Source organism: Centruroides vittatus, unplaced genomic scaffold (assembly GCF_030686945.1).
Source record: "Centruroides vittatus isolate TY-2023 unplaced genomic scaffold, ASM3068694v2 contig_926, whole genome shotgun sequence".
Taxonomy (NCBI): domain Eukaryota; kingdom Metazoa; phylum Arthropoda; class Arachnida; order Scorpiones; family Buthidae; genus Centruroides; species Centruroides vittatus.
Window position 1 is genome coordinate 3,596,012 of NW_027122612.1, and position 13,911 is coordinate 3,609,922.

The 13,911-nt window shown below is 30.5% G+C and overlaps 1 protein-coding gene across 1 annotated transcript in view; it reads right to left on the reverse strand.

Moving 5' to 3' along the window:
• Positions 1-13,911, reverse strand: part of ZnT49B (Zinc transporter 49B) — a 197,083-nt gene that overhangs the window by 6,406 nt on the left and 176,766 nt on the right. Inside the window, exons 10-15 of the mRNA XM_067281825.1 lie at positions 13,690-13,745; positions 13,476-13,611; positions 11,571-11,610; positions 3,940-4,011; positions 1,385-1,595; positions 1,253-1,315 (exon numbers count right to left, since the gene is read on the reverse strand). Of these exons, the coding sequence (XP_067137926.1) occupies positions 1,253-1,315; positions 1,385-1,595; positions 3,940-4,011; positions 11,571-11,610; positions 13,476-13,611; positions 13,690-13,745 (578 nt within the window). The remainder of the gene's footprint in view (positions 1-1,252; positions 1,316-1,384; positions 1,596-3,939; positions 4,012-11,570; positions 11,611-13,475; positions 13,612-13,689; positions 13,746-13,911) is intronic.

Sequence of the window (13,911 nt, forward strand, 5' to 3'; positions counted from 1 at the left end):
CATCTAAAAGTGTGAGGGACCTGGAGCAGCAGTTGCAACATGTGTATGTAAATCTTTTGCAGAATAACAAACAGCACCCATGTCTGACCATATTGCCATACATTTAGGCAAGAGGTGGTCTTACAAGGTATAAAGGCTTCTTTAAATTGTACTGTTCTACAAGAAATTGTCCTTTTGGTACAATGCTGTAATATCACTATCATCATTACATTTGCACTAACAGAGTTTTAATAGATTCCTTCTTGGTGCATAACTTTATTGTCAATGAGTGTAATTGCAAGTCTTGTATTGTTAAATTGGAGTGAAGTTATAGTTCTACTAGGGAACAGTACTGGATGCAAAGTAACTAATATTTCTAAATTTTCTCTATATTCACTTCAAACTTTTTATAATAATCACTAATAAATGTTTTTGAAATTTTAAAAATAGTATTTTATATGTTAAAATTTTGTAACCAAACAAATATGATTTAGAAATTTTAATTATTTTTAATATATCAAAGCAATTTTTCCAACTTTTATTAAAAAAATCATTCCTTAAGCAGATTCTCATGGATTTGATAACAACTGGTCAAGGTAATGATTGAAAATAATTACATTATCCTAACAAATAAAACATTCTTTTGAATTAAGTTTATTTGTTTGAAATTAATAATAGTAAACTAAACCAACCAAGGTTTTGCCACATTAAATATTTTTAAAGAGATATGAAACAAGTAAAATTCACAAGAAATTTCCAAGACAATGTTTGTCAATAGTATGTTATTTTTCTTGAGTTTCTCAAGTTTGGCAGAGGATTGAAGGAAGCTCAACAGTGTTGGAATGAATTTTTCGTAGTTAATTCCTAACAAAAGCTCCAAAATGTAACTTTTTGTAATTTAAATTTTATGTAAGATTATATCTTTCCACTGCATTTTACAGAATTCTATCCTTTTGACATATAAGTCATTAATGATGGAGATAATGATTATGTTCAATAGTAGCAATCAAATGAACATTATTTGAGTGTTGTAAAAATAAATGTATGATTTTTAAATCAAAATAAACTGCTTATTCTAAACAAATTATGCTGGTTTTAAAGTGTACAAAGACTTTATAAGGTGTCACTAAAGATATAAAATAAGATAACTCAAATTTTTGCTGTGTTTATACTGGATATTAAGTTGTTTAGAATCAATAAAATGTCTAATTGCAGTCTTTAAATTTTGAAAATAACAATTTAACTATTAATTTTTGTCATAAAACTTAATTACCTGATCATCACATCATTTTCCAATTCTTTGTTAATCTGCAACATTGTGTCTGCTGGAATTGACCTATATATTAAAATAATAATATATCAAATTTAACTTTTTACTAATTATATTATCTCTAAATATAATTACCTTCCAACTAAAGCAGCAATGTTGGTGTATATTATGAAAGAAGCAACTGTTCCCAGAAGGCCGCCAACTAATAACGAACCGGCGGCATCATATATAGGATTACCCATGTATGAAGTTAATCCCATACAACTGCCCGCTATTATAACTCCTATTACGGCAGCCAGGTCTTCTAGTAACACTACGTTTAAACTCGGATCGCGACTTCTGAGAACTGTAATGAAATAACAATGAAATATAAGCAATAAAGAAGGCAAATGAACTGGAATAGTGATACAAGTCTACTCAAAAACCTTTTCAACCTTATTTAATAGGCCTTTCTCAGGTTATATTCGTTAGATCATTCAAAAATCAAACATGCTACATTGGAATGACATATTTAAAATTTGAATTAAATTCCAGTGTGTTAACTAATCAGACGGGGTATAATTGCAAGTGTAAAAAGAAACTAAAGTAGCATGAAAAACCCACAACACCTAACCGCACTGTAATTGCATCCCTTCTCAAGGGGTTAAAGTTGAAATATGTCATTCCAATATACAATATTCAAAACTTTCAAATGATTAACAAATGTAGCCTGAAGAAGGCCTGCTCGATAAGGTAAGTGTACTTAATTATTGAATCACAAATGTCAGAAATTATACACTATAAAAACATGAATTTTAATGCAGCTAGGAAAAAAAGGCCCTTGAAGATTGGCATTTTGGTTATACAGAAAAATGTTAAAGATTAGTTGAATAGAAAATAAAAAAAATGAGATGATTAGAACCAGTGCCATAACTGGCCATTCCTGTGCCCTGTGCAAGAATTTGCATTTATGCCCCTTAATTAATTAGGTTTGGGAAAATAATAAAACAAATACATGCATTTTGGGTCCCCCTTCCAAGTAGTCCCTGTGTGGGTGCACCAGTTGCACCTGCCAAGTTACGGCACTGATTAGAACTTCTGTATAGTAGTAGAAAATTTCTAAAAAATTTTGGATATTTATGAATTGAGATTCTTGAGTTCAATCATAATTAGTAACAATACTTTACTTTTTAAATGTTTTTAGGCTTTTATGTGCACTTGCAAATGGAAAAAAAAGGCTGTTTTGCTTTACAGGGATGGTCTTGAATCTAATCAGCCATATTAGCAAGCTATGACCATACATTATTGTTTTAGTGTTAGTTAGGTGCCTGTGCCTGTTAATTATATTCCTTGAATTTAGCTGAAAGAATTTTACAGATTTGCATAATTTATTCAAATCATTTGAATGAACCTCTCAATAATTGTTATGTTCAATAATTCTGTTCTTCACAATTTTGGTTAAAGAACTATATGGCTATATTTGTTAGCTCAATCTTCTGAAGAAGCAATAAATTTATAAATCTTAAATGTAAATATCCTTAGGTCTCTTAATTGCAACAAGGTTGTTTTTACATTCACTGCATACCCTTGATATGTATTAAGATTGCCCAATTGAAAAGTGGACACATGTCATATTTCATCATGCAAAGTAGCGATTGGTGGGCCACATTACAGGCAGGTAAGCTCAACATAGATAAAGTGCAGGCTGCATTAAATATCGATAAAAATAGATTTTATCTCCGGTAATTGGCATATTTAGTTAGTTACGATGGAAGTGTCCAGAATCAAACAATGGGTGGTAATTCAGTTTTTAGTGACTGAAAGGAATATGAGTGTCGACATCTATAAACAAATGAAGTGCATTTTTGGTGCAAGAGTTACAGAGAAGGCCGCAAGTCAATTCAGGATAAACTGAGACCAGGTCAGGCACACACTAAGGACCACTGTTAGTTGACTTTATGCCACCACACACAATGATCAACTCAGAATGCTATTACAAAACTTTCATGGTTTTGCAAAGCAATAAAGTCAAAATGTCCAGTACTCCTCATAAAAAGTCATCCTCCTTCATGATAATGCCTATCTCCATACGGCAAGAGAAACTATTGCTGCATTACAGAAATTCTGCTGGGAGTAACTGGAACATCCAAAATATAGTTTGATCTACCATCATGCAACTTTCACATTTTTGGACCCTGAAGAAAACTTTACAAGGGCAAAGATTGATATTGGACAATAAGGTGAAGGATTTTTTTACCAGCAGCCACCAGAATTTTATGCGAGAGGCATTGATCTGCTTGTGAGATGCTAGGATCTTGCCTAAACAAACACGGATACAATAGAGTCCCATACAACGCACAAATAAAGCAAGCAACAACCCTTGAATTTTGTCAACAGAGGTATACTTTTTTTTTATAACTTATAGGCCAAGGTTTAAACTTTCATAAATCGTGTGATAATGCAGGTTTCGATAACGTGATTTCCTATAATGCATAATGAATCCCTGCATTGTACGGGACTCTACTGTATTTCTTTTAGGTTCACAGTAAATGTTGGCCAGATCTGACATATGTCCACTTTTCATTTGGGCAACCCTTATACTTTTACAATTACTAAAGTGATTATAAATGAAATAATTTAAAAAGCAAAACAATTAAATTTTGTATAATGAACTAATTTAAATAAATTAAATATCAAAATGAAAAACAAACCGTATTCAAGTATAGATAATCCTTCAATTCTTGCATTTTTCTTGACTTCATTGAATGCAATCAAAAGTGTACCTTTAAAGAGATTAAATATTAATTCCACATAAAATATGACTTGATTATTTCCAAACCAACATTTTTATAATAATTTTTAAATCAAATAATTTTATAGTCTATGGGGCTGTCTGTTAATTACACGTACAGCTTAAAGGGACTGCAAAAATGCATCACTGTACACAATGGGGAAGGAGGGCTGAGACATTATCTACGTGAGCTTTTTCAAGTAGTATTATTGGCATATGAATTTGTTATAAGCCTACTTACTACATATATGAATAAACTATCAGTTAAAAATATTTTATAAGTCATTTTTGCAATGTAAGAGGGGGGTTAATAAACTATTATTCACATAATAGGGAGAGAGTTTTCCAAAAGTATAGCAGAGGGGAGGAAGAGGGTCAAAAGTGACATAACTAATGGATGAACTTAACTTGTCATCAATTTATTTTACAGTAATTTCCTAAATTAAATTTCTGATACTTCTTTTTAACGTCATATTACCGAAGTGGCAAACTGTTGCATACAGAAAGAATTTGCTTTAATGTAGCAAGTGTCTTCTAACTGTGAATAAGGCATTTGTTCTCACACCCTTGATAATTTTTACAGCTGATGGTGTTTTTTTCTTTTTATAAGGTTTCTGAATAACATTTAATTTGGTTTCCAGAATTAAGCAATTTTATTTTTCCCTTCATCTTCCTATATTTAGAACTAAAAATCGCTACATTGGTCTTACTTTTAAAGTTATGATGTTACCAAGGTTATGTTCAAATCTATTTAAACAAGCACAAAGATTAGTAAAAAAAAAAAAAAAAAACAGTATAATAAATATCTTAGAATGAATTATAAAATAAATTTAACACCATAATTTTAAAACCAATTTGTATTTTAATTTCTTTATGAAGTTTAGTCATTACCATCAATTCCTTTTTTAAATTAAGCATCAAAGAATTTTTACATAGTTATTTATGTACTTTAATAACTAGAAATGGGTATTTCTGGTTGGCAGATTATATAATTTAATTATGAATTGATGTTTTTTCTTGAGTAAAATTCTCTATTTAAATCATTACTCTGTTTCTATAATTAAGTTATAAAATTTTAAAAATTATAAGTTTTTGTACCCACAACAATATAACGAAACATTTTAAGCACCTGTTGCTGGTTTTACTTAAAAATAAGATGAATAAGGTTGAATAAGATACAATAATATCAAAAATATTAAAAATTATAAGAATGAAAAATCGGTATGATTTATTTCATGCTAATACACAAGAGGGGTAGACAAAAACATTGCACCAGACTAGCACAGTGTAGATTCCTATAAATGTTACTAATTAATATTACTGCTTTATATATATATATATACATACACACACACACACACATACAGGGTGGATCATTTTAAATTGATCCAGTGGAATAACTCAAAAAATCATTGAACCAAGAATGTTAGACTTGTGAGGCTAGAAGATGGGACTATTGTTTCATCATAGATGGTGTTACAATCAATAAAAATGGAGTCAACTTTGATTTTCTTCAAAGAGAACGTCCATTTTTTTTATTTCACGTTCTGATTCTACATCAAAAATAAACAAAATTTTATCTAAAGTACTTTTTCGAAAGATGTACTTATCAGAAGTTATGAGTATTTGAAGTTTTACACAGCCACCATGCACAAATCTGTGGATATCTGTGAAATTTGCTGAAAAAAGTCATTAGAAAACGATTATTATTTTGTGAAATCAAGATAAATGTCTTTTCTTTATCACAAGCTTGGTGGCATTAAAATGCTGTGACACAAGTTTTTGTATAGTTTAACTGATGTAGTTAAACTTTAAAAATAAACCTATTACGTCCAAGTATTTTAAAAATACAAACAATGTTTTTGGGGTACATTGATCAGCCATCTTTGAGTATATGTGTAAATCATTCAGATACTGAAAGCATATCAAATATACAGAGACTTGTACAATTAACTGATAAAGATTATAAGATTATTTAACATTTAACATTAAAAATATAAATACAAAAATAATAACAATGATAATTTCTCAAATATATTCAAGCATCTGTGATGATAATACAATTCAAACAATTTTAGATATACAACTAATATTTTACAAATTTTGAATTTTGTTTAATTTTTTTTTCCTTCTTTCTGCTTTATGGACACTACGAGGGCCTTTTTAATCATACCCATTGTGGGTTTGGTCACAATGGGTATGAAGCAGCGATACCAATGATGGATATACGTACTTAACACCTTACTCTTGCCGAGAAAAAATATATTTATTTGCAACAAACAAACAAACGTTTTCAGCCTGATTCACAGGCCATCTTCAGGCTTGGAATACATTTGAAATTAAAATTCCATCCATGGAATACAAAAATTCAAATTCAAAATTAAATAAGGTACAATCAAAATAAAATATTGAATAACTAACATAAAGCAAAAAATAACAAAAAATATATAAAAATGTAACAAAAGAATACGTAAGCATTAATAAATGCAAATTTCTAAGATATACAATAAAACCACTATATTGATTGGTTAGAGCCCTTATTAAACTTCTTAACCATAAACTTCCATGCAGAGGGAAGACTATCTGCGTCCCTCGCATTAAGACAGCCTTCTTGTAATCTACTTCTAAAAATCTGCAACTTTTCCGCTGTCAAGGCTAATGATGGAGACGATAAAGGATTTATGATGGCCGCCTCATTCCATTTGACCGTAGCTCCTGGCGCTTGCGCCATTTGGGACAAAACTGTTGCATTAGACCCCTTTCTGATATTATAACTATGCTCCTTGATTCTAATTCCTAAACTTCTAGTGGTTACTCCGATGTAATCTTTTTTAACGCCCAATTGCATGTTTTCATACGGAATTTTATAAACTCCTGCTTTCTCTTCTGCCTTTATAACATCTTTATCATTCCTGAGGATTTTGTATAAATTAGGGGCCCTTTTTATAAGCATCCTCGAACTTTTTCTGTGTGCTATTTCTTTCATGACTGTATTCATACTTTCATTATATGTAAACTTTACAAACTTATTGGGAGCATTCTTAAAACATCCTTTCTTGATGTTGTGTTCATATTTCTTAATTATTCCTAGAATTGTACTTTTTTGGTAACCTAGGGTCCTGGCTACATTTATTATTCTATTTATTTCTTTCGTCCTGTCTTGTACTCTTTCGCAATACAAAAAGGCTCTTCTTATTAAAGCTCTGAAAGCTGCAATTTTATATTTATACGGATCCTTGGATTGGGAGGGAATATACAATGGGCTGTGGGATGGTTTAATAAAAACACTAGTGGACAAGTGGCCTTTTTTGAATGTGATATCGATGTCGAGAAAATGCAGATTCAAGGAACTTTTCTGCTCCAATCTTAAAGTAAGGCCATCATTGTTATCATTGATCTTATCTAAAAAATCCTTAATTCTGCTGTTACTTCTCCATAATATAAGTAGGTCATCAACGTATCTGCTGAAATACACGATATCATCCTTAAAACCATGAAAAATTCTTCTTTCCAGCCTCCTAACTACCAATTCGCATAGGATCCCTGAGAGTGGACTTCCCATAGGGACCCCTCTTCTCTGTCTGTAGACCTGTCCATTAAACACGAAACAAGACTCCCGGCAGACCAAACTAGTTAAACTCTCTACTTCTTCTGTATAACTAAGCAATTCCGAGTTATTGCTGTATAAGAAATCCAATAGTGCCTCCTCGCACGATTCTATCCTTACTGACGGATACATGCTCTCATAGTCGAAAACCGTTGCAACTTCATCCTCCATTAATGCTATACTTTGCAGATCCTTAACCACCTTCATAGGATCACGGGCAACAAGAGTATCCGTGTCTAGTTGCAAGGATAAGTATTCATGCAATTTCTTTTCTAAGACAAATGTGGGACCCCTGCACTTCTCTACAACAGGTCTTATTTCTTTACCGGTTTTATGCACCTTCGCGAAAGCAAATAATCTAGGTGTTCCTGGCCTAGGGTTCCTGCATTTCTTGAGAAAAGGCAAAACTTTGGAAAGCTTAGAGACCTCCAGTTTCCTGACCCTTCTATCCAAGCTTCCAATAAGATTGCTGTTGATCTTTTCACACTCCGTCTTTTCGATGTAATCCATTAGTGCTTCGTTATATGTACGCCTTTTCATGATGACTAGTTGTTTACTTTTGTCAGCCCTAGTCAAGACCAAATCATTATGTTTTAACCAATTCTTCGTGAGCCGGATGTCACTACTCCTAAAATCCTGCTTACGGCCCCTCTGCCTGTTGTTGAGGACTGCTTTCCATCTGAAGTACTCTTTTTCTAAATCGTCTAGCCCAACAATGCCTCTTTCAATTTCCTGTACTGAGGTTTCCCAATCCATAGCCTCCACAGGCACAAAATTTGGGCCTTTTATTAGAAGCTTCTTAATTCTTCCTGGTACCTCAATTTGGTCCCACGCGCGGAAAGCAATAAGATTTTTCTTTGTATTTCTAACCTTTTGTTTATGTATAATCCATTTTAATTTCTTCACATAATTACTAGTAGAATTCTTCTGGACTGCTTCAGCTAGATCAACCACTCTTTTATTCACATCAACTAGTTTCTCTGGATCTTCATTGTATATAGCGTTTTCTAGGCTAACGAGATCATTCAATAATCCGAATTGTTTGTTCTTCGCAATCCGAATAGACTTCTTCAGGCAAGCCATACAAAACCTGAATTTCAGTGAACCGCGTTCGAGGATGCTTATAAAAAGGGCCCCTAATTTATACAAAATCCTCAGGAATGATAAAGATGTTATAAAGGCAGAAGAGAAAGCAGGAGTTTATAAAATTCCGTATGAAAACATGCAATTGGGCGTTAAAAAAGATTACATCGGAGTAACCACTAGAAGTTTAGGAATTAGAATCAAGGAGCATAGTTATAATATCAGAAAGGGGTCTAATGCAACAGTTTTGTCCCAAATGGCGCAAGCGCCAGGAGCTACGGTCAAATGGAATGAGGCGGCCATCATAAATCCTTTATCGTCTCCATCATTAGCCTTGACAGCGGAAAAGTTGCAGATTTTTAGAAGTAGATTACAAGAAGGCTGTCTTAATGCGAGGGACGCAGATAGTCTTCCCTCTGCATGGAAGTTTATGGTTAAGAAGTTTAATAAGGGCTCTAACCAATCAATATAGTGGTTTTATTGTATATCTTAGAAATTTGCATTTATTAATGCTTACGTATTCTTTTGTTACATTTTTATATATTTTTTGTTATTTTTTGCTTTATGTTAGTTATTCAATATTTTATTTTGATTGTACCTTATTTAATTTTGAATTTGAATTTTTGTATTCCATGGATGGAATTTTAATTTCAAATGTATTCCAAGCCTGAAGATGGCCTGTGAATCAGGCTGAAAACGTTTGTTTGTTTGTTGCAAATAAATATATTTTTTCTCGGCAAGAGTAAGGTGTTAAGTACGTATATCTATAATGATTTGCTGAGTGCTTTATAATATTATTGATACCAATGATGATTGGAGAATGGGAGTCATCAATGGGAGCGACTGGACAATAAGGGATGGAGCCAGAAATATCTGATCCTGTGAAAAAATTATGGGAATTCTTTGACTGCACAGATTTGATTCTGGGTTTTACAGCAGTAGGCTAACACTTTAACTAATTTATCCATCTAGATCTTGTCTTGATTAGAATTTAGAACCTAAAGATGGCTAATCAAGTTAGCCAAAAACATAATTGAAAGTAGATAAAAAAGCAACTAATCTATCATCCCTTCCTGTCATTATTCAAAATATTTTAAAATAACTTGGAACAAAGTCCATAGAATGCAGAATAAACAAACTAAAAATAAATTGTTTATATACAGATATTTTTGGCCTATTTGTATTGCATTATTTTTATTATTTGCATATTTATAAAACTGAATTTTTGTTTGTTAACATAGAATGATGAGAGTAACTATTTATTTCATCAGAATTATTCACTATATTTAAAAAACTGAGTATAAGTAAGAATTTTCAAGAAAGGATTACCGTAATTCAATCATTGATCATGGTGTTTTAATTTGCATTAGTCTCGGAGGAAAAATATTACATAGTAACATTACATTATTAATCTTTGTAGAATTTATTACCTCTGTTTTTGACAAGACTATGTCTTGTTTATAAAATCGTACTGCCTGATGTCTTACCAGCTTAGAGGTATGAAGGGGTACATGTCAGGAGTTGAAATTTGGTACAGAGTATTAAGTGGCCAAATCATGCATGCATGAAAAAAACCAGACTTGTAGGTAGTCAGGGGACCAAGAACTGAGACAAAATAAAATACAAAATGGCACGACTCTCTACAAACAGGCAGTAGTGCGAGATTTGCGCATGCGTTGCTCGTTGGTAAGTTGGAAATATGAACATTGTGAAATTGAAATTTGACAAGCACGTGCATTGGGAAGTTTGTAAAGCAAATGTTGCTAAATCGAATTTTGACAAACGAATCTTTGAAAAAACCAATTTACCTATCCTGTGTTATTCCCCACATATTTCTGGTCGTCACGTGCTAACCTTGACTGATTGACCAGAGATACCTCGTTTCGTCATCCGAACTTTTTGAAACTAGATGGTGCGCCATTATAATTTTATATTAAAACTAACTTCCAAAATATAATTATTTTTTCTTTTTACATTTATTAATATATATGTTTCATTTGTGCAAAATAAAAAAATAATTGCAAACGATACAATAGCCACCATTTTTTTTTTTCAAAAATGGGAAATTTTTGCATTGACAAAAATTCAACCTGGGGTGTCATGCAACAGAGAGAAATTTCAACATTCGATAGGTTAATTTCACTGAAAATGCATCATGGATGACCTCCTGGTCGTGGCTGTGGCTGGCAAAGTTTGAATGATCGCACTCAAAACCAGCGATACCAATGATGATTGGAGAATGAGAACGAGACCCGCCATGAGCATTGAAGTGATCCCACTTAGTAGTGAGTCTCTGAGACATAGTCTTGTCTCAAATACAGCTTTGCCATTTTACTTGTTGTTGTTTAGTCTAATATTAGTTACATTCAGGTTGGAGCACTAGCGTATCCAACCTGATTGCAACTAGTGTACCGCACTGAAATCAAAATGAGTGCTTATCAGGATGAACTTGGTTCTCTTAAAATTGAGTCAATCTAAACACACAACAATATTATGTTACCAACATGCTGTCTTAGTGCACATTAGTGCTCCAACCTAAGTGCAGGCAGGCTAGCCCCTTGTTGCACATATACAGGACCATTATCAGGAGAGCAGAAGTATTTGAATGTACAGTACCTACTTATAGCTACCACCAAACATATGAGACTTCTTAGAGCGATTAAAATTGATCTTTTCTGGATATTTTGTCTTATTTTCTTCCTATGTTGGATATTAATTTTAAAATTGGGCTTTTTCATCAGATAAATTACTCAAAAACAATTACAAGTTGAAAGAGAATTCTTATAATTTGTGATTTACAATTTGATAAATTTATTTATTTATAAAGACCTAAATAATTATAGAAAATTGTTGTAACTCACCTCCTTCAGAAATTAAAGAACCACCAAGAATAAAAAAGGCCTGTAATAAGTATGTAATTATATTTCAATGAAAACAATTTCATTATTAACACATTGACATGTTTTACGTTATTTCAATTAAATGCTTAAAAACACTTCTAGATTAAAGTTTAATGCTATTTATAAACATTAAATGGAAAATAAAACAATAATTTAACAAAAGTATGTTTCAATTAAATCATCCTTCAGTTTGTTAATAAAATTTCATTACCTTAAGCCATTATTTGAAGAAATTAAAAATATTTTGATATTTCTTAAGCATAAATATTATATAACTGAAAATATTAATAACAATCTTGTGTAATATGCTTAATCTAATAATATGATATTTATACATCATTAAATAGTAACAATTAAAAGATAGCTCAAAATCTGCCAGACAATTGGAACAAAAACTGGTATCTAAACAAATAACAAGATATTGGATACAATTTTAATATTGTAGTTTAATTATACATAAACTGGAAGCTGCATTTTTGTATTAAATTGTAATTTTTTTTATTTTCTAGATCTTTAACATATTTTTAAAATAAAATTTAGCTTTTAAAGAGCAATATCTCATTAAAGACAGGCTTTATGTATTTGTCTAGATCAAATATTATCCATAATTTTAAAACATACTTTGTTATTTTGTAATTATATACATACAATTTGAAACTGTATTATAAACAAAATATACAATGCGGAAATGCATTATTAATATTTCATTTAGATAATATATTATTAATTTTATTTTATTTATAAATCAACTCTATCATAATCTATAACAACTATTCTTCAAATAAAATTATTGTTCGGTTACATCAAATACATTATTCAGTTACACGAAATCAGTAATATTGATAAGACAAATAATGCATTTCACATATATAAGAGCATAATCTCCAAATGGGCTAAAAAACAATTAGAGAAAATAAGAATTGAAATTTTAGTAAATTATTTATGTTAATATTTATCAATATGAAAAAATTAATAACTATATGTGCGTAATATTTCATGCTGCATGTAGCTACACAGAAATATACATTACTGTATAACTGCATAAAAATTGACAGTTAAAGAGGATAACATTCTAATATAAAAGAAGTATTGAAATATATTGAATACATCTAAAGATAAAGTTTCAAACTTTGAGGACATTCTATTTAAATATAAATGGAATTTTTTTCTAAGCTAATCTAGAGTTAATAGTCTAAATAAAAAATGTGAATATATTTCTTCCATAGTTATCTATTTATGCGAAAATAAAATGCACATGAAATTAATAGTGCGCTTTTTTAAAATAATCAAATGATAATGCCTGTTTCATTATTGGGCTGTTACCCGGCTAATTATGTACGTATATGTTATGTAATTTGGAATAAGGGCTAAGCCACCATCTTGTAATTTAGATTTATTTTTTCTAACAACAAAAAAAATATTCAAAAGCTGGAGACTTAACTTGCTAAGGAAAAGTTCTTAATGGTCAATCAAAATGACCTAGGTAAAAATTAGAGAAATTCTGATTCAATAGGTTAAATTTATCTTTCTAATGTAGAAATAAAAATAATAATAATAATTAGTAGAAATTTAGGAGAAACATTAAAAAGTTAGAATATTAATCATGCATTTAAATATTCATTTAATTTGTGTTCGTATTTAAAAATGAAATATCACATATTCTCTACAAAACAAATTATTTTAAAATTAATGCTGTAAAACTTATTAGATTGTTAATATAATTAATCATTTCAGTAAGTTACAAGGAATATACTGAATAAAAATACTATAATACTGTCTATATTACTTTTAAAGTATGAATTAACTAGAATATTTTCAAAGAAATCTTTCTTTATTGAAATTAATTTATTAGTTTCTAACACTTACCCAATAAAGAGATTCGATAACTTCGGGGAAAAAAATACCCATTATACCATGGTAGATAGAGATACCTGTTCCAAAGCAAAATATACCAACACCACTGATTAAGGAAGCAACATATCTCATGTTATGATAGCCATATCTACATGTATCAGGAAAATTTCTTTAGTACGTTTAACTAAATTTATGAAAAATATTTTAAAATTCAAAATTAACATACGGATGGTCCACGTCGGGTCTCTGAATTGATTTGCGAATTCCAAAAGCTAAAATTATCTGAAAAAAAGAATTTTTTTTTTTAAAAAAAAGCATAAATCAATTTTCTATGGAATTTAACTTTTTAAAATAGAATGATTTATTTATCATTCTATTATATATTTATACTGTTTGAAGGAAAAAATAATAACTTAATAAAGACACTTAAAATGATTACAATGATTTT